Source organism: Anolis carolinensis, chromosome 5, assembly GCF_035594765.1.
Source record: "Anolis carolinensis isolate JA03-04 chromosome 5, rAnoCar3.1.pri, whole genome shotgun sequence".
Taxonomy (NCBI): Eukaryota; Metazoa; Chordata; class Lepidosauria; order Squamata; family Dactyloidae; genus Anolis; species Anolis carolinensis.
The window spans coordinates 58,409,536-58,427,413 of record NC_085845.1 but is presented as its reverse complement, the minus strand read 5'-3'; the positions used below and the strand labels follow the sequence as shown (position 1 = coordinate 58,427,413).

The following is a 17,878-nucleotide window of genomic DNA, read 5'->3' as shown; positions in this document are numbered from 1 at the left end:
TGGGAGGCGGGGCCAGGGCACGGGGGGCGGGGCCAACTCTGGCCCCGCCCCCTCACTATTCGCCCTGGCCCCGCCTCCCACGCAGCGTGGGAGGCGGGGCCAGGGCACGCTGGGCAGGGCCAGGGCGCCGGTGGCGGGGGCGCTTTTCAGCACCCCCGCTTTACATCAAAAAATATCTCCGGCCGGCCCTGATTCTACTTATTATACAAAAGGATCTTCTAGACAGTGGTTCTCAACCTGTGGGTCCCCAGGTGTTTTGACCTACAACTCCCAGAAATTCCAGTCAGTTTACCAACTGTTAGGATTTCTGGGCATTGAAGGCCAAAACATCTGGGGACCCACAGGTTGAGAACCACTGTTCTAATACCTCTGACACTGAGAGGTTGCTACAAGATCCCTTTGTATAGATATAGGCTACCATGGCTATGTCTATGACTACTATTATGTTCATTATGTCAAATGTTTTTTTTAAAAAGGAAGTGTGACTATTACACAAGAAATTTGTTTCCCTCCTCTGCCAGCCAAGGGAAACCTCGTAGCTACAGAGCCATTTGTGCACTTGCCAGCAAGACCTGCAAGGCTTCCCTTGGCTGCCACCAGCCAAGCGGGGCTCCACAGCTCTTGCCAGTAGATGCACAGGTAAATGAAAGCTCATCTGCCCATGTGCCTCTCCCCTCCGAGCCCCAAAGCTCAGAGGGGATAGGCGATTGGGCGGATGTTGCCCCCTCACATAATAGTCACACCTGTGAACTAAGGATGTGGCTCTTATGTGAGGAATTCCTAAATACCAAAACCAGAACCCCAAAAAGGGGGTTGCATCTACTATACAATGGCAACTATTATGTGATGAAATACAGCACTTGGTGAGTCTCAAAGATAAATAATAGATATAGATTATTATTATTTTATTATTATTATTATGATTATAGATAGGCATCTTTTAAAAAAACAAACTTAGAAGCTATGTTCAACCAGGGATTCAGAGATAAGGTTGGTATAGTGCTTGACTAGATTATCAAAGTGGGGAACTGTATTGATGTATAATTTAATGACTAGACACGGCCAAGAGATTGAAATTTCTGTTGATTTGGTGTTATTCATTAGGCATAACAAAGCGTTTCATTTTATCTGTGATTTAATAGCATGATCCTGACTTTGATTATGAACCTCTTAACTTGAATGTAGTGTTAACACTAAAACACTAAAAGCTAAACTGAGTATGATCACAGATGTGTGAAGGCCACGGATAAGTTCTGATCATTCCAGACTCTGGACTCTGCCCTTTAAAAACAGTTTCTTAGATCTGTCAATTTTTAAAAGCACTACGTAGTACTTTGAGAAAAAAGTTAGCTATTACTGTTTATATATAAACAAGTTGTATGGTTGATCAGCAGAGAATGAAATCAGCATGAAACTCGAGCAGGAATAAATTCATCAGTGAGAAAAAATAAAGAATGTACAAGAGAACATCAGAGGTTCTGGTTGCTTTTGTTTAATAAGCAAGCAAATATGGTTTTGTAAAGAATACAGAACTGAAATTACCAGCTAAATTTTTTCATTTGTCTTCTCACAGGTAAGTTTAATGATTCTAACTATTTAACTATAGGGAGTCCTCTGTGACTCCTTTAACTGTCATAATGTCATCCCATTCAATCCTGGGACTTGTTAGGAGAAGATTTAGAATTCTCTAGTGCCTCAACAAATTACAAATCCCTGAATTTTGTAAGAATTAGCAATGGCAATTAAAAGATTGTATATTGTGAAATATTTCCCTATGCTACCCAAAACTTATATATACAGTAGAGTCTCACTTATCCAACACTCGCTTATCCAACGTTCTGGATTATCCAACGCATTTTTGTAGTCAATGTTTTCAATACATCGTGATATTTTGGTGCTAAATTCATAAATACAGTAATTACTACATAGCATTACTGCGTATTGAACTACTTTTTCTGCCAAATTTGTTGTCTAACATGATGTTTTGGTGCTTCATTTGTAAAATCATAACCTAATTTGATGTTTAATAGGCTTTTCCTTAATGCCTCCTTATTATCCAACATATTCACTTATCCAACATTCTGCCGGCCCGTTTATGTTGGTTAAGTGAGACTCTACTGTATATGGAGTTACACTGAAAAAATGTACCTGTTCCAACTTACACATTAAACCTATTCGTAACCTGGGTACAGCCTGTAATTAAACAAAGCTTCCCTTTTTCCAAATAATACTTCTGTGTTAAATAATACTTAGACATTTCCTTCTGTTATGGATGTTGTATTAAGAAAGATAATGTTTGACTTCTAAGTTTTAATGCAGAATATATGAGTGAATCATAATGAAGTCTTGAAATATTACCTGCATTGAGAGAAATGTCAGATATGTCATAGAAATACAATGTTACTTCTTTCCCGGTCTTTCATGCAGTTTTCTGGCAAAGTCCGAGGAATTTGGCTTGTGTTTGCTTCATCAAAATGGATTATTCTCATTTCGTGACGACTGTGAGCGCAGCAAGGAGAACGAACCCTGCAAGAATGACCAGTGAGTAGATGCATATGTCCATCCATCAATACTTTTCCTTGATGCTCTATCAGCTTTGTTAAAAACTGTGTGTCCTGCAAAGTTTGGAAGTAGTACTATGCGAAACAACATAGCTCTGGAATAATCCTTGACACTAGTTTTTTAAAAAGGATTTCATCATTTATGGCCAGGCTTCCCATTCACTGAGGTTATGGGCACAGGACACCAACAAAAATGAGGAACCACAAATTGTTAATTGTTTTACCTGAGAGAACAGCTGTCTTGGGAATCACTAGGTCCTCCATCATAGCTCTAAGATCAACTTCCAGCAGAAGCAGACCATAGAATCATACCAAAAGACCAAGAGATTCCTAGAGAGAACATTTTTAATCAACTTCCGGAATAATCAAATCTGCAAAAATCAAATGAGAAAGGCAGACTACAATGCAAAAATCTCTGATTAGATATCTGCCTCAAAGCAGACTTAATACTAGGTTAAGTGAGCAATGAGTCTGACTTGTTCCCTTTAAACCTACTGTCTATGGTACTGTAGTAAAATTGCATTTCACTATAAAGGTAAAGGTAAAGGTTTCCCCTGACATTAAGTCCAGTCATAACCGACTGTATTAGTATTATGTATGCCAGTGAACACCTTTCTTTTTTTCTTACCCCTTGACCCTTGGGATGGTTTGTCTATAAGTATATCATGATAGAAAATAAACCTCTCTTGAACATAGTGTGCCAAACATAATGGAAAAGTCTCTAGGTTAGTGGTTCTTAATCTGTGGTTCCCCAGGTGTTTTGGCCTACAACTCCCAGAAATCCCAGCCAGTTTACCAGCTGTCAGGATTTCTGGGAGTTGAAGCCAAAACATCTGAGGACCCACAGGTTGAGAACCACTGGTTCACTGCAATTAATATCATCTTCTGTTGTAAATTGGAGTCAGAGAAAGTTGCCCTGACTAAACCACACTTTCCTGCCCAGGTTGAGAACCACTGCTCTGGGTTTATATTTCTAAGTTTTGTGAAGATTACTCTCCTCTACAGAAGCTTCAGTTTTCAGTGAGACTGCCATCATCACTAATTAAGCATGTTTCAACCATCATATTGTATTTAATAATTTTCAGCTAGAGACCCACATCTATTTACTGTTCCCCTATATTTCATATTTTACACTAATACATCAGGTATCATGAAAATACTTTATTGTACCTTTGCTTTCACATTTGGTATTCTGACATATTGTAGTGTCATTTTTGGTCTGAATGCATTATATCTTGAACTTCTAAATCCCACAATAAATTCCTTTTTATTTTTTTGAATAATAGATGAACTGGCAAAGAAGATGTCCTCTACAATCATGCTTTCTGGGGGAATGCCAAATGCCGACTACTTCCCATTTAAATCAGCAAGTATCTCTCTTAATGATGGAACTACCATTGAAATTGGAGAAGAACTGATGAAGAAAGCTCTTCAGTATGGCGCTGCAGAAGGGTATTTATCAGCATTTCTTTTTAAAACTTGTCTTAGCGCTAGGAGAGTAAAATCTGAGGCTGAAGCAGTAATCCTTAGCTTTTGGCTATCCAGAAGTTTTTGACTTCAAAACTGAGTTTCAGCCAGCCTGGGAAAAAGTAAGACATTTCTAAAACATCAAGAGGGTCAAAGACTGAAAACCACTGGGCTATTAAATTGGGTAGTTTATTTACCAGCAGTCAGTCAAGGTCTCCTTCAAAGAGCCCTGCTAGACAATGAATCTGCCTAATCCAGCACTCCATAATAACCAGATACTTCCAAACAAGGTTTGTAGACTTGTGAATTTGTATAGAATCTCTATCTGTTTCTGATTGTTTCATTCATAAGGCCCCTATTTTTGTTTTCACGCACCTTCAGAAAATAGGCACCTATCCAAATGGGCATTTTTGTTCCGCAGCCAAAAATACGAACATTTTTGTCTCATTGACAGCAATTGACTTTTTTTTCCGTGGTCAAAAATATTTTAAAAATTATCCGATTGGCAGCAATTGGTGGGGTTCCCCAGGCTCCCTAACCCTCACTTTTAGGGCTAAGGGGGTGAAAATCACAACACATGGAGAGCATATCTACCACTCTTAGCCCACCAAGCTTTATAACGTTTGAGTCATCTCCTGGTTTTTAGAGATTTTTTCTTTCTATAAATAAAACTTAAAAACATCCCCTCTTTCCCCGCACTAGCCCCGCCCTCTAACTTCCACGTGGTCCAAAAAGCAATCAAGGAAGCAGTATCCGCTCCCACTTTCCTAGGTTCCCGAAACAAAAGGAATGAAAGAATGAATGAAATGGGAGAAACAGATACCACACACACTTCTAGTAGACATTAACATTTGTTATTCCCCAAAATCTGGTATTCAGAAATATATTGCCTGTGAAAAATATTTTTCAGTGATGAACTCTATACCTGAACTGGGTGGTCTACAAAATAGTTATTTCTTTTTTTCTGAACTGAATCTATTTTTAATCAATTTCACTGGGAAACCTTAAGTTTCAGTTTTATCTATGACCTGGTGTTGTGAAGTTCTGTAAACAAGACCATCAAGTAGAATCTTTGCACTTGAGGGAAAGGAATGTCATCTCACACTGAACAACAAAACCCGGAGGGAAAATAAATGTATATGAATGAATGGTGGATAGATGGAGTAGTGAAAGAACAAAGGCTTGTCACTGGCACACCCATTTTAGCATTTACTTTACCTACTGCCAACCTCACTTTTAAAAAAATCAGTTAATAAGAGGTTGTATATTATGCTTGAAATATTGAGTATTCTTAAAATAAAAATCTTCTTTTCCAGAAATCATGAATTATTGTTGTGGCTAGAAGATTTGCAGATGAAACTCCATAACCCACCAACAGCACATTATACTCCTGAAAAAGGAAAAATGAGGATATGTGTCACTACAGGCAGCCAGGAAGGACTTAGTAAAGTATGAACAATTCAGATTTGACAAGTGGTTTTTTCTTTCTTTTCTTTTTTTTTACACAAGTGGTCAAGATCATTTTACTTTCCACCTGAATTTAGGTTCCTCTCTTCACATTACACCACACCACACCCTACCTTCACCATGCTGAGAAACTTGTGGTCTTTTGATGGCCTGTTATTTCCCTTACTGTCCTTTCAGTTGCCCACTGACCAGACAGACTGGAATTGATAGGAACTCCTACAACACTTAGGTGGTTTCCTATGTCTAGCTTACATAATTCAGCAGGGTCCCCCAACTCTCTTGTACAGCATGAAACGGAATTAAAAGGCTTCCAAGAATGGAAATGATGAGAAACCAATGCCTATTTGCACATGTCTATGTTTGGATCCAATCCATGTATTTGTTTATTTATTTACTTACAGTATTTATATTCCGCCCTTCTCACCCCGAAGGGGACTCAGGGCGGATCACATTACACATATAAGGCAAACATTCAATGCCTTAACATAGAACAAAGACAGAGACAAATGCAGGCTCTGAGCTGGCCTCGAACTCATGATCTCTTGGTCAGAGTGATTTGTTGCAGCTGGCTGCAGCAGGCTGCTCACCAGCCTGCACCACAGCCCGGGCCTATAGAATCCATAGTATGGAACTCTTTATTATGGGCTTTGTTTTACTAAAATAAACATGGGGAATCTACTCGGGACACTAGAAAGAAGAGAATTAACCCTTCCCTCCCCAGATATGGTCCTTAAAAATATATGCATCAAGCAGTGAAAGATAGGAAGAAAAGCTCATAGTGCAATCTTGTTTCATCATCATCATAAAATAATGTTATGTCAAATTTTAAAAATTATTTGATTTTAATACAGTACTAACCTTTGAAAAGGAAACTTCTACTAATGCTGCTTTTTATAAATCTATTTGTTTTTATATTATAGGTTTATGATATGCTCATTAATCCTGGAGATAATATCCTTTTAGATGAACCAAACTTCAGTGGGACAATGGCAGCAGTGAGTCACCTTTGCGATCCTGTTATTGTGCAGATGAGACAATTTGGGTGCTTTGAGCACTAGCTGTACTTGAAAAAGTTGATATTGGGAATATCTTATCAACAGACAAGTATAAACCCAAAAGAGGTTTTGTTTTGAATGCTGCAAGTTTACCAAGCTGCTCCAAATATTGAGTTCTACCCTAATTGCCACCTCCTGCCCTCCATATGCACTCCTGCCTTTGACTTTTCAAGCCTCCCAACACTAAGTCTGTTGCAAGGAATAAGATTGGAACTCTTGGGAATGCCCCAAAAATACTATTTACGAAGGCCATGTGCAAGTCAGGCCTTATTCTTTGCAAAATTCACATGTGGTTGTTTTGCACAGAAAACAGAGGTTTATACATCCCTAATTATAACAAGAAACTTCCATTGGGGACTCATCAGATGAAGATGAAGTGATATGAAAGCAGAGGGAAATGAATGGAACCATCTAAACCCATTCCCTCCTGTCTTTCTCCATCTTGAGGAATGGCCAGCCATCCCACATAATTACCCATCTCCTCCCCCCCCCCAACTTTCTCTCCTCTGGAACCTGTAACACCCAACTCCCGAAGATGGGTTTCGAGATCCATTTCAATGTGCCCCATGAATTCCCACCAGAAGTGCCCTGACGTCATATGGGCTCTGTCTCCTAAGTGCATGGAAATGGAGCTCGAAGAACATCTGCTAAGGTCCTAGGAATTGTAGTAACTCCTCTAGGCTCTGCCTTTGAGGGGCAATCTTAAGGAGCACAATGAAAAAATTAATGCATGATTTTGTATTTTGTTACTACTAAGGAATAGTAGCTTCCTTAGCAGCTTGAACGGCTTGTACTAAGATAGTCAGTAATGCGTAATATCTTGTTTCTTTTCATCAACAGCTACGCCCGTTGGGATGTAATATTATCAAAGTCCCTAGTGACGAACATGGCATTATTCCAAAAGCCTTAAAAGAAATTCTTTCCAGGTGGAAATCTGACAACAACACTCATAAGCTCAGTAACAAGCGCCCTAAATTTCTGTACACTGTTCCCAATGGTGGCAATCCTTCTGGAAGCTCTTTAACAGCAGAGCGCAAAAAGGAGATTTATCAGGTAATGCCTGCTACTGTCATAATTTACAAGCAAAAAAAACCCACATAGGCATTAGGTAACGTAGCAAAAACTGGTTATTTCCATGTCATTGATATAGTGAACCTACTTCAGCTTCTACTTTTTTTGTCTAAACATTAGAGGAGTTGTGCAAGATGCTAGATTTTGTTCTCAAAATAGATTTAGGATAGTTCCTTTAAAATTTGGACAAAAATTAGAATTGATTCACTGACATGGAAGCCACCAGCTGGCACGAGGATAACCTAGATGAGCATCTAGATCAGCAATTTAGCAGATGTACCACTATGATTAGAGCCAGTTTCAATGGGAGAGCCTAATAGATTCATCCACCCAAGTTCAGATGGGAATGAATTAGAATTGCTACCTGTTTTTTCTGGAAGCCTCCATACTGGGAATCACTGCTTTTTCTGCATTGGACCTGTGCACATGGGTGAAGAATTTGTTTTAAATATTGAAGAATCTAGCAAATTCTTCATTGAGAACTGGTCTGTGTATCCTTCCAAATGAAGAGTACTGATAAATTATAACCCAAACATGTTCTGCATCTCCTGTATCTTTTCCATATCAGATATTTGTGGTAAGGACAAATGCAAAAGGTAGGAAGCTATATCATGAAGATGGCATAATAGTCCTTAAATTAGAGTTGCACAAAACCCATGCCTTGGAGCACCCTAATGTTATCTGACGTTGGCATACAGAAATTATGTGAAGGTCTCCAACATTTTGTTGCTGTTGTTTTAGCATGAAATGGCATAGGCACTTACTTTTCTTTACAGTATTTTTTTCTTTTGGTGGAATTGTCTTCTAGCTTGCTCAGGAATACAACTTTCTTATAATAGAAGATGATCCATATTATTTTGTCCAGTATGAAAAGGTAAGACCAAACCCAGAAACTTATTGATAATTCTCATTGATATCTTCCTTGTTTATGAAAAGGAATCTGCTTTCATTTTTAATTCTTCTCATCTTTAGATGTGAAGTCTCAGCACATATTCAGGTTTAAGAACAATAGAGTTTCCTCCAATTGGGCCTGTATTGTAAGAAGGTCCCTGACAAGTCTAGTTCTGGGTTGTGCTGTTCTACCTAAATATGGCCACATAAGTTGGGCCCATAGTGTGAGTGACCTAAATAATTAAAAAAATCATGGTTCATCAAGGAGTTGAACTCGCATCGGGTCAGTGTCCCTTTAGATCTGTTTTTAGATTCTTCATGTAGCTAACCTTATGGTCTCTCCTGAGGCAATTAGCTATGAGACCTGTAAAAATGAGCTCAAAAATGAGCTCAAAAAAATGAGCTCCTTTATTTTTTTTGTGGGATAGGAGCAAGAGTGTGGGCATGGAAGCAAGTTAATTTATCTCAACCTCACAAGTGTCATTCACCAACTAAGGGTCAGTATTTGGTTACTGACAGATTATCACCAATAACTACTTTTGGCTTGATAACAAAATATATTTTGTATTGCTAGACAAAAGCCCCATCATTTCTTTCAATGGATGTTGATGGCCGAGTCATCAGAGGTGATACATTCTCTAAAGTTATCTCTTCTGGGTGAGTAGAAACTAAACTACAACCTGAAACATGTCCATCAATTAAATGAGCCTAGTAAATGGTATTTCAGCACATATAATTGTGTTTCTAGCTTAATTAGGCATATAGTAAAGTCTATATTACAAATCTAAATTCTCCTCTGTGACTGTGGAGTTTTTCATGATGAGACTGTCTACACAATGCAATCTCAAGGAAGCAATTTATAGAATCAAATTTATAGAACAAAAGTTAATAAAACCAGAGTCCCATCAGACTGATATAGAGCATGCTATAACAAAACCGATTAAATGTGGAGGTTCCATGTCAGCAATATTTATATTAAGGAAATGCTGGGAGTTGCATAATCTTTTTGGAAGAACTTTCTGTGAGCCTTAGCTTCACATTAAGTTAATAATAATAGTATTACATGTCTATCTTTTCCTCCAATAAGTTCAAGATGTCATACATGGTTATCCTCCTTGCCACTATAAAATCACAACAAACCTGTGAGGTAGGTTAAACTGAGACAGAATGACTGGTTCAATGCCATTGAGATACTTAATCCTGGCTCTTTTGGGTCCCAGTTTAGGATTATCTGAACTAAACCACGCTGATACAGACTCTACAGCTGCTAACATTTCATGAACACATTGATCTGCTGTCTCTATGGCTTTACAGCTGCATTTTTTGAAACCCAAATATGGGGGAAATACCTCAATAGAAAGCCTGCAAATGTCATGTCTAGTTTACTTTCATAATTAATAGCAGCTGAGAAATCACACAAAAATAATAATAATCCGAATGAAATAATTTTTCAAATCACAAAATGGTAATGTTTTCTATAACTAATAACGAGGATAATTTTTTCTTTTGCTTTCTTTCAGTTTAAGAATTGGCTTTTTAACAGGACCTGACCCCCTAATAGACAGGATTGTTCGACACGTAGAAGCCTCAACTATGCAGACCAGCACTTTTACACAGGTGAGAATTGGTAATACGTTGGACTGCAATTCTCTCATGTTACATTTATCTGTTGTGTGCCTTCAAGTTGTTTCTGATTTATGGCAGTCTAAGGCAAATCTATCAAGGGTTTTCATTGCTTTGTTCAGAAAGAGTTTGCTTTGCTTTCCTCTAAGGATGAGAGAATTTAACTTGCATAAAGTCACCCAATGAGTTTCCGTGGGCAAGTGGGGAGCCCTGGTGTCCACAGTCATATACTGATTTTCATAACAGTACATGGACAAAATTTAGTTGTTTGTAATAAGAACTTGCCAGCATTGGAAAATTTGTTCATAGATCCAATATAAAGAATGTGAGATTTACTAAATCAAATGTGAAATTACAGATTGCCCCATTCATAAAGGCAATTATATGAAAATAAACCCTATTGAACACTTCCCAAATATGCACATGTAGGATTTAGTTAAAAGTCTCAATACACTTATCTGAAAGTGAATTCTATGGAAATCAATGGCTTTACTTCATTACAAGGTATCCTGGGACAGAATTACATCCCCATAGAAGAAACTGAACTATATAGTATAAATATCAGAACTGCTGCTGTACCATATTAGGTGCCCTATATCCTTCCATATTCTACTTGGTAAATTTCTGTACAGCATTCATGGGGTAGGTATCCCTATTGATCAACTTTTGACAAAATATGGCATTTTCTAGATCCAGGATTTCAGATTCCTAGCTGTATAACAATAGCAACAATAGAATGATACTCCCACTGACAGATGATAGTGCTTAAAGGAAAACGGGTTAGGAAAAATTATAAGAGAGTGATGGAGGGAGGTTATGTACGGAAGAACTTTGGGCGCCATTCATTTCTGGTGCTCAAGCAAATGCTTGATGTCAGAATGAATTTATGGCAAACACAAATCTTTTGCACTAAGCTCTAACTGGTGGATATTGAGATTCCAGGATTTTTTTAAAAAACCTGCAAGCCTGAAGTCTACTCTGCTTTACCATTCAAAATAGTGCCTTGATTAGGCTCTTAGGCAAATAAAACTCCCCCAAAAGTCACAGGTCTTGGAAATTTGATTCTTGTTAGGTTGTCAACTAGACTGTTCACCTGCTTCTCTTACAGGTCCTCATAGTGCAACTTTTAAAGAAGTGGGGACATAAGGGATTTCTGCAACATGTAGGGAGGTAAGGGTTTTATGAAAATACTAACACTGTAATACACTGTGTAATAGTCACATGTTTTATCCCTTTTTTTTCTTCAGAAAAAGGGGATGTGACCATTATGTGAGGAAAAACATTGTCCAGAGCTGGCTGGGTTTGGGGCTTTCCCACTCTTACTTCCAAGACAGCAGGAGAGAAGAGCCAGCTATACACACACACACACACACACACACAATCTTAACTCCAAGGAGTGCCCCCGGTGGCACAGCAGATTAAACCACTGAGCTGCTGAACTTGCTGATTGAAAGGTTGGCAGTTCGAATCTGGGAAGCAGGATGACCTTCTGCTGTTAGCCCAAGATTCTGCCAACTTAGCAGTTCGAAAACATGCAAATGTGAGTAGCTCAATAGGTACCGCTACGGCAGAAAGATTACAGCGCTCCATGCAGTCATGTCAGCCATATGATCTTGGAAGCATCTATGGACAACGCCGGCTCTTCGGCTTAGAAATGGAGATGAGCACCAACCCCCAGAGTTGGACACGACTAGACTTAATGTCAAGGGAAAACCTTTACCTTTATCTTAACTCCGAGGAGGAGATTGGACAGAGGCTCTCCCTTTTCCTCCTGCCTTGTTGTAAGTAAGACAGTTTTAAAAAAGCAATTGCAGAGTCAGCTGGGTCTTCTTTCTCCTGCCTCCTTGGAAGTAAGAAAGAGAAAGTCCCAGATCCAGATGGCACTGTTTATATTTCTTTTTTAAAAAAAACGATCTTACCTTTGACAAGGCAGGAGAGTGAAGGGAGAGCCCCAGACCCAGCCATCTCTAATGTGACAATTAAGTGAGGAAAAGCAAAAAAAAAAAAAGGTTCCCATAAGAGAGGTGCAACTATTATGCAGTGGCAACATGATGAAATATGGTATGTTTAGAGTCCACTGCCCAAAGGTTGTAATTGTGGTCTTCATCACTTTCAAACATTCAGTAAGTAGCTGACAATGTCAAGAGTATCTCCCAATAGAAGAGTGGAGAAAGCATCTTTCCAATGGTTCTATGATCTCTTAATTTCATTTTTAACTAATCATGGATTGATCAACTCTGAATGCTGATGGAGACATAACTTGAGTTTCAAATTACATTGAAACAATGGAAAAGAATTAATGAGGAAAAAGCAATAATATGTGGTTTTTAATTTTGAATATGTTTTGATGGATTTTAAATGAATTATTTAGTGCTACTTGTGTTTAATTCTGTTTTGACATTTATATATTTGTATATTTTAAATTGTATACTGACACTTTTATATCAAGCCGTTTTAAGTCTCCTTTGAGAAGATAAATTAGAGTATAAATAAACATAATAATCATCATCATCATCTATGTGTGGTAGGATTCAGTGCTGGATGTCTATTGGTAGGATGGCAGAATCCAATAGAAACAGGAGAAGATGGTCTCCCCTTCCAGAAGATACTTCTAATATACTCGGAAGGGGCATGCAATTACCATTTATAGGTAGCCTTGAGGTTTACTGCAGAGTGAGAAAGGGAAACATCAATTGCAGCATCAAAGCCATGTCCAAGGAGGCCTAATTTGGTCTGTATCACAACTCAACAAGATCCTTCCTTAAGAACTCCTTCATTTGGCGTCAGTGTGGTTGGCACAATAATTAAACTGAACAAGAGAAGAAGCTGGGTTAGCCATTTCTTCTTGTTGCCAATTTCACCTGTACCTAAGCTGTCTTAGGTATAAAGACAAAGAACACTATATCTTTTTTTTTGTTTGTTCTATTTGTGTTGAGTGTAGCATGCTATGTAGGTGTATGAGAGAGTATTACAGCTGACTCAGGACTTCCACTTTATTCTCTAAATTGATTCCTTGTTTCCAGAGTGTCCGAATTCTACAAAAGCCAGAGAGACCTCATGCTCGCTGCAGCAAACAAATGGCTAAAAGGTTAGTAAATTCAGTCCCATGGACAACTAAACATAATCATGTAGCAATATAAAAAAACAACAACCAAACACACCAAGACTCTGTACAGTTTTAAAGAGGGAATACAAAGCCCAAGCTGATTTTATAATCATGTCAGAGTGCAAAAATTGGTGAGTGAGGGCCATCGGTCTGATGAAATAGATGCCCTGTTGAACAGCCTGAAATAGAAAGAAGTATGTCTCGACCTTGAAACTCTATAGTGCAAAGTATGCTTAGCTTTTGCACTATACATTGATACATTCAAATTTAACTTCCAAGGCAACATCAGCAATCCAGCTTCTATCTATACATAATAAAAACGAAAATATGTATGTATGTGTGGCTGGGGTGTCCGCTTACACAGACAAGCTCCCACTTCCACAAATAGCTATAGTTCCCACTACTCAGGAGGCACCAATGGCCCTCCCTCCAATGACAATGCACGTTATAGTCCAAGAGTCCTGCCAATGTCCTCCACAATCACCATACTGCCCATCACCCAAGTGAAGGCTTTCATATGAGGGCAGTTTCATCCTAGATTTTCTGTTTTCGCTCCACCACAGACATCCCAGTGTTTCTTACTCTCTCCATTGGTGTGGAATTTGCATGACTCCACCCACTGCCTCTCCCTTAACCCTTTCCTATTTTTTTCTATGGCACACAGCAAACAGGAATTGATCAGAAACTGAACATACTAGAGAGCAAAGACACTAGAGGTCTTTTGGGGGAATTTGCTTTGATTTTGAGGGAGTTGTAGTTCACCTACATCCAGAGAGCACTGTGAACCCAAACAATAATGGATCTGGAGCAAAATTGGCACACATGCCTGATATGCCAAAATTTGATTACAGGGGAGTTTAGGGGAACTGATCTTCCTTTCTGGGAGTTGTAGTTCACCCACAACCAGAAAAACAGTGACCTCCACCGATGATGGACCTGGTCCAAACTTGGCATACAGAACCCCCATGACTAACTCATTATACTGGAGGGATTTGAGGGGACTGTCTCACCATAGTGGGAGTTATAGTTTACCCTACAGCCAGAGAGCACACTGAACCCCATTGATAATGCAGCTAGAGCAAACTTGCCCAACATAACTAACTTTAAGAGGGTTGTTGTATGTCTTTCGGACTGTGTGGCCATGTTCCAGAAGTATTCTCTCCTCTGGAACATGGCCACACAGCCCGAAAGACATACAACAACCCTGTGATCCCGGCCATGAAAGCCTTCGACAACATAACTAGTTAATCCGCAACCTTATACATTTTGTGCAATTAAAAATTTGACTTTTTCAAATAACCCGAACAATGGCAGGTACCCAAGCTAGTAATAAATAGAATTTTAAAAGCGAGAGGGGAAGAGAGGCATACTGGTAGCTAGGGACTTCAAATATCTACCAATATGTTGCATGTTCAGTTTGTTCTTGGTTTAAACAGATCTTTAATGGAATTTTAATTGAACTATGCAAGACATTTTGAAGATGCTGTTCAGCACCTTGGATAGCTCTGCTCCTTTTAAGCATTTTGAAAAAAATGAAAGTAACTCAGTTTAGGGGTGGAAATGGGATGTTTGCAGACCATTGACTCTTATCCTGAATCCTCTGTAATTGTCCAGTACTGTTTTAAAGGGAGGTGAGAAGAGCAATGCCAAGTGCTCTCAAGTCAAGTTTGCAAGCACTGGCTGAATCCTAATCACAAATCTATTAGCCCTTGCAGAACTGGTTGACAGTGTTTTGACCTTTTCACATCTTTCCCTTGTGGAAAGGGCAGGAGGGGTGAAATCAGTCTCCTGCAAAAGTACATCAGTTTGCATCATCCACCTTGTTGCAGCTCACAGAGTGGTGCATCCCTCTCTGGACCACCTTATGGCTTCTTACTCCTGCCTATTAATTGCTACTGTGGGAGCCTTAAACCTGATACAAGGAACTTTCTGAATGTGTTGTTGAAGGCTTCCATGGTCAGAATCACTGACTTGCTGTGAGTTTTCCAGGCTGTATGGCCATGTTCCAAAGCATTCTCTCCTGACATTTTGCTCATATCTAATCCTCAGAGGTTGTGAGGTCTGCAGGAAACCACTTGCATAGTTTCCAACAGACCTCACAACCTCTGGGGATGCCTGCCATAGATTTGGGCTTCTGGAACATGGCCATACAACCCAGAAAACTCACAGCACCCCAACTTTCTGAATGCTTAATCCAAAGAGCCAAGAAGGCTGATTGGTTGTTTCACACAAATGTCTTTACTGGAACAGTGAAATACATTAAGATCAAGAAATGTTTTATCAACTCCTTTTATTCCACTGTTCTCCTTTCTTTCATAGGCTTAGCGGACTGGTACACTCCTAAAGCTGGACTATTTTTATGGATGAAAATTAAGGGAATTTCTGACACACACCACATGATCATGGAAAAGGCAATCGACAGAGGGGTAGGGAAAATCTTTTGTTCTGTAATATCATGCCTATATTAGTACTGTCTCCCTACTTCCATTCGCTTCATTGTACAGGCCAGGACACAAGGATACATCTATATATGTTTTGTTTATGCTTGACAATTGCCATCATTTCCTTGCACATGAGTAATACAAATAAATACTGTTTTAGGTGTCTTTACTTCCTGGGAGGGATTTTATGATTGATGCCTCAGAACCTAGCCCTTTTGTCAGAGCAAGCTTTTCCTATGCTTCTCCAGCTCAAATGGACCAGGTAAGTCAAATCAAATGTCTCATTGATAACAAAGGGGGAGGAGCCTTGAACAAGACTTGATATCTGAATAGAGAATAAATCACCAATGGGGAGACTGGATCTCCAGATGTAGTTATGCTCCATCTGTCAAGAATCTCAGGCCACTCAGAACTCTGAAAAAAAATTAAGTACTTGGTTCCTTTAAAAGTTCTTGTGATGTAGTGCAACTCCTCAGTTTAGTTACAACTTTTGGAGAGAAGAAACATGATGATGATGATATAACAACAATAGCCCCCTACCAGGAGAAAGGTGGGATATAACATACATCTGCTTTTCAAAAGTACTGTCACTAAAATAGTTGCCATACTTCTAATTTAGGCATGCGCCAACTTTTTTGTCTTGGGGCCGCATTGTGGACGGGGCTGCCCACCCTATCCATATGCCAGGAGGAAGGCAGGACACGCGTCAACTGCCCGATCCTCCCCTCCAATCCTCATGCTGTCCTCTTGGCATTATGTCGGGAGGAGGGCGAGAGAGGTGGCAGTTGAGAGTGCTCCGGGGGGCTCTCAGCTGCTGCGTGCCTTCTTCAAGTTGTCCTCCCAGCATAAGGATGGGGTCGCTCACACTGTCCTTATGCCAGAAGAAGGTTGAGACACACTGCGACTGAGAGTGCCCCATAGGGCTCTCAGCTGCTATGTGCTTTCTGCCCCATCTTTTTGGCATAAGGACGTGGCAGGCTGCCGTGTGTTAAGAGGACATGGAAAATGAGGAGGACCTGAGGTAAGCACTAAGGGATTCACATCTGGCCCCCAGGCCTTAGTTTGCCCATGCCTGTTCTAGTTGCTGTAAAAAAATTCAAATGATACCAGCTGCTGACTTCTGATTCAAAATCCTTTGACCCTCTTCACTGTCCGCAAAGTGAACTACTTTGCTCTTATCATTTAATGAGACACCATTAACAATCAGATTTTAAAATTAGTTACACTTATGTTACCATTTTGGTGTCATTTGGTTGTGTCTGATTGCAAACAACAGCTAACTAGTTTTCTGTAATTAGCTACTTCAAAGCTATGGGCAATGGTTAAATATGGTGGGAGTAGTCCAACAAATCTGGAGGTTCTTCCCCACCAAGGTTAAAATGTTCAACTCAGAACTGAACATGCTTAAGCCAACTGACATCAATAGTCTGCAAACAGCTGCACCAAACTTAAATTCACTGGAACTCAAAAGACCTTATGTCTAAGTAAACCTACATTGGATTGCGCTTTTAGCATGTCTAATTGTGTTAATCAGTGAAATTCCATATGTGTCCACTCAAATGAAAAGACAACAAGTCCAATATGTGTACGATAAATGCAAACATAATTTCAATGGGGCTGTGTCATATAAAATACCATAAGACTTTCAATGGCAACCAGTAGCCTCCTTAAAAAGAAACAAAAAATAAAGTGAAAAGCAATAGGCATATGGTTGTATCATGATTTGTTAAATAATACTGAGTTCCTTCAACTGCACTCATATATTGTTGTTTATATTTAGGGTTTCCAGAGGTTGGCTGAACTCATAAGGGAAGAAACTGCATGACACTCAGCTGAATTTTCACCTATTGGCATTGAATTATGCCAAAATGTTATTGGAAATGCTGTGCAATAAATAATTGATCATATCTTTCTTTCACAGTGTCTCGCAATTTTAAACATTAATCAGTTGCTTTTATAAAAAAAATAAATTAATATGGCCAACAGGTTTACATTAACGTTGTTTTGAACTTTGATACTTTTTATACTTTTATACTTCAGCAGACCTGATTGTGTACACCTATAGGGCTTTCTTTGCATGTGTATACTGACATCTCTGGGGCACAGGTTCCACAGTCACAGGTTATTCAGAAAGTAAAAACTAGCATGAATATTCACTGCATAGTATGCTAATGTGACTTCAAAAGATCATTTTCA

At 39.2% G+C, this 17,878-nt stretch overlaps 1 protein-coding gene across 1 annotated transcript; it reads left to right on the top strand.

Moving 5' to 3' along the window:
* The first annotated feature begins 1,394 nt into the window (after positions 1-1,394).
* On the top strand, positions 1,395-17,589 carry LOC100551617 (kynurenine/alpha-aminoadipate aminotransferase, mitochondrial). Its single transcript, XM_003223712.4, has 14 exons — positions 1,395-1,573; positions 2,428-2,541; positions 3,848-4,013; positions 5,345-5,477; positions 6,416-6,490; positions 7,391-7,603; positions 8,430-8,495; positions 9,087-9,169; positions 10,033-10,129; positions 11,244-11,305; positions 13,159-13,223; positions 15,561-15,667; positions 15,843-15,944; positions 17,463-17,589. The coding sequence occupies exons 2-14, from the start codon at positions 2,475-2,477 to the stop codon at positions 17,505-17,507; spliced, it is 1,281 nt and encodes a 426-aa protein (XP_003223760.1). The 5' UTR covers positions 1,395-1,573; positions 2,428-2,474; the 3' UTR covers positions 17,508-17,589.
* The last annotated feature ends 289 nt before the right edge of the window (positions 17,590-17,878 follow it).

What these genes read in the sequence shown, in the direction of transcription:
- LOC100551617 (XM_003223712.4), top strand. Translation starts at nt 2,475, where the DNA reads ATGGATTATTCTCATTTCGTGACGACTGTGAGCGCAGCAAGGAGAACG. An exon ending in ATTTTGTCCAGTATGAAAAG is followed by an intron (nt 8,496 to 9,086) that starts GTAAGACCAAAC and finishes TTGTATTGCTAG; the next exon opens with ACAAAAGCCCCATCATTTCT. An exon ending in AGACCAGCACTTTTACACAG is followed by an intron (nt 10,130 to 11,243) that starts GTGAGAATTGGT and finishes CTTCTCTTACAG; the next exon opens with GTCCTCATAGTGCAACTTTT.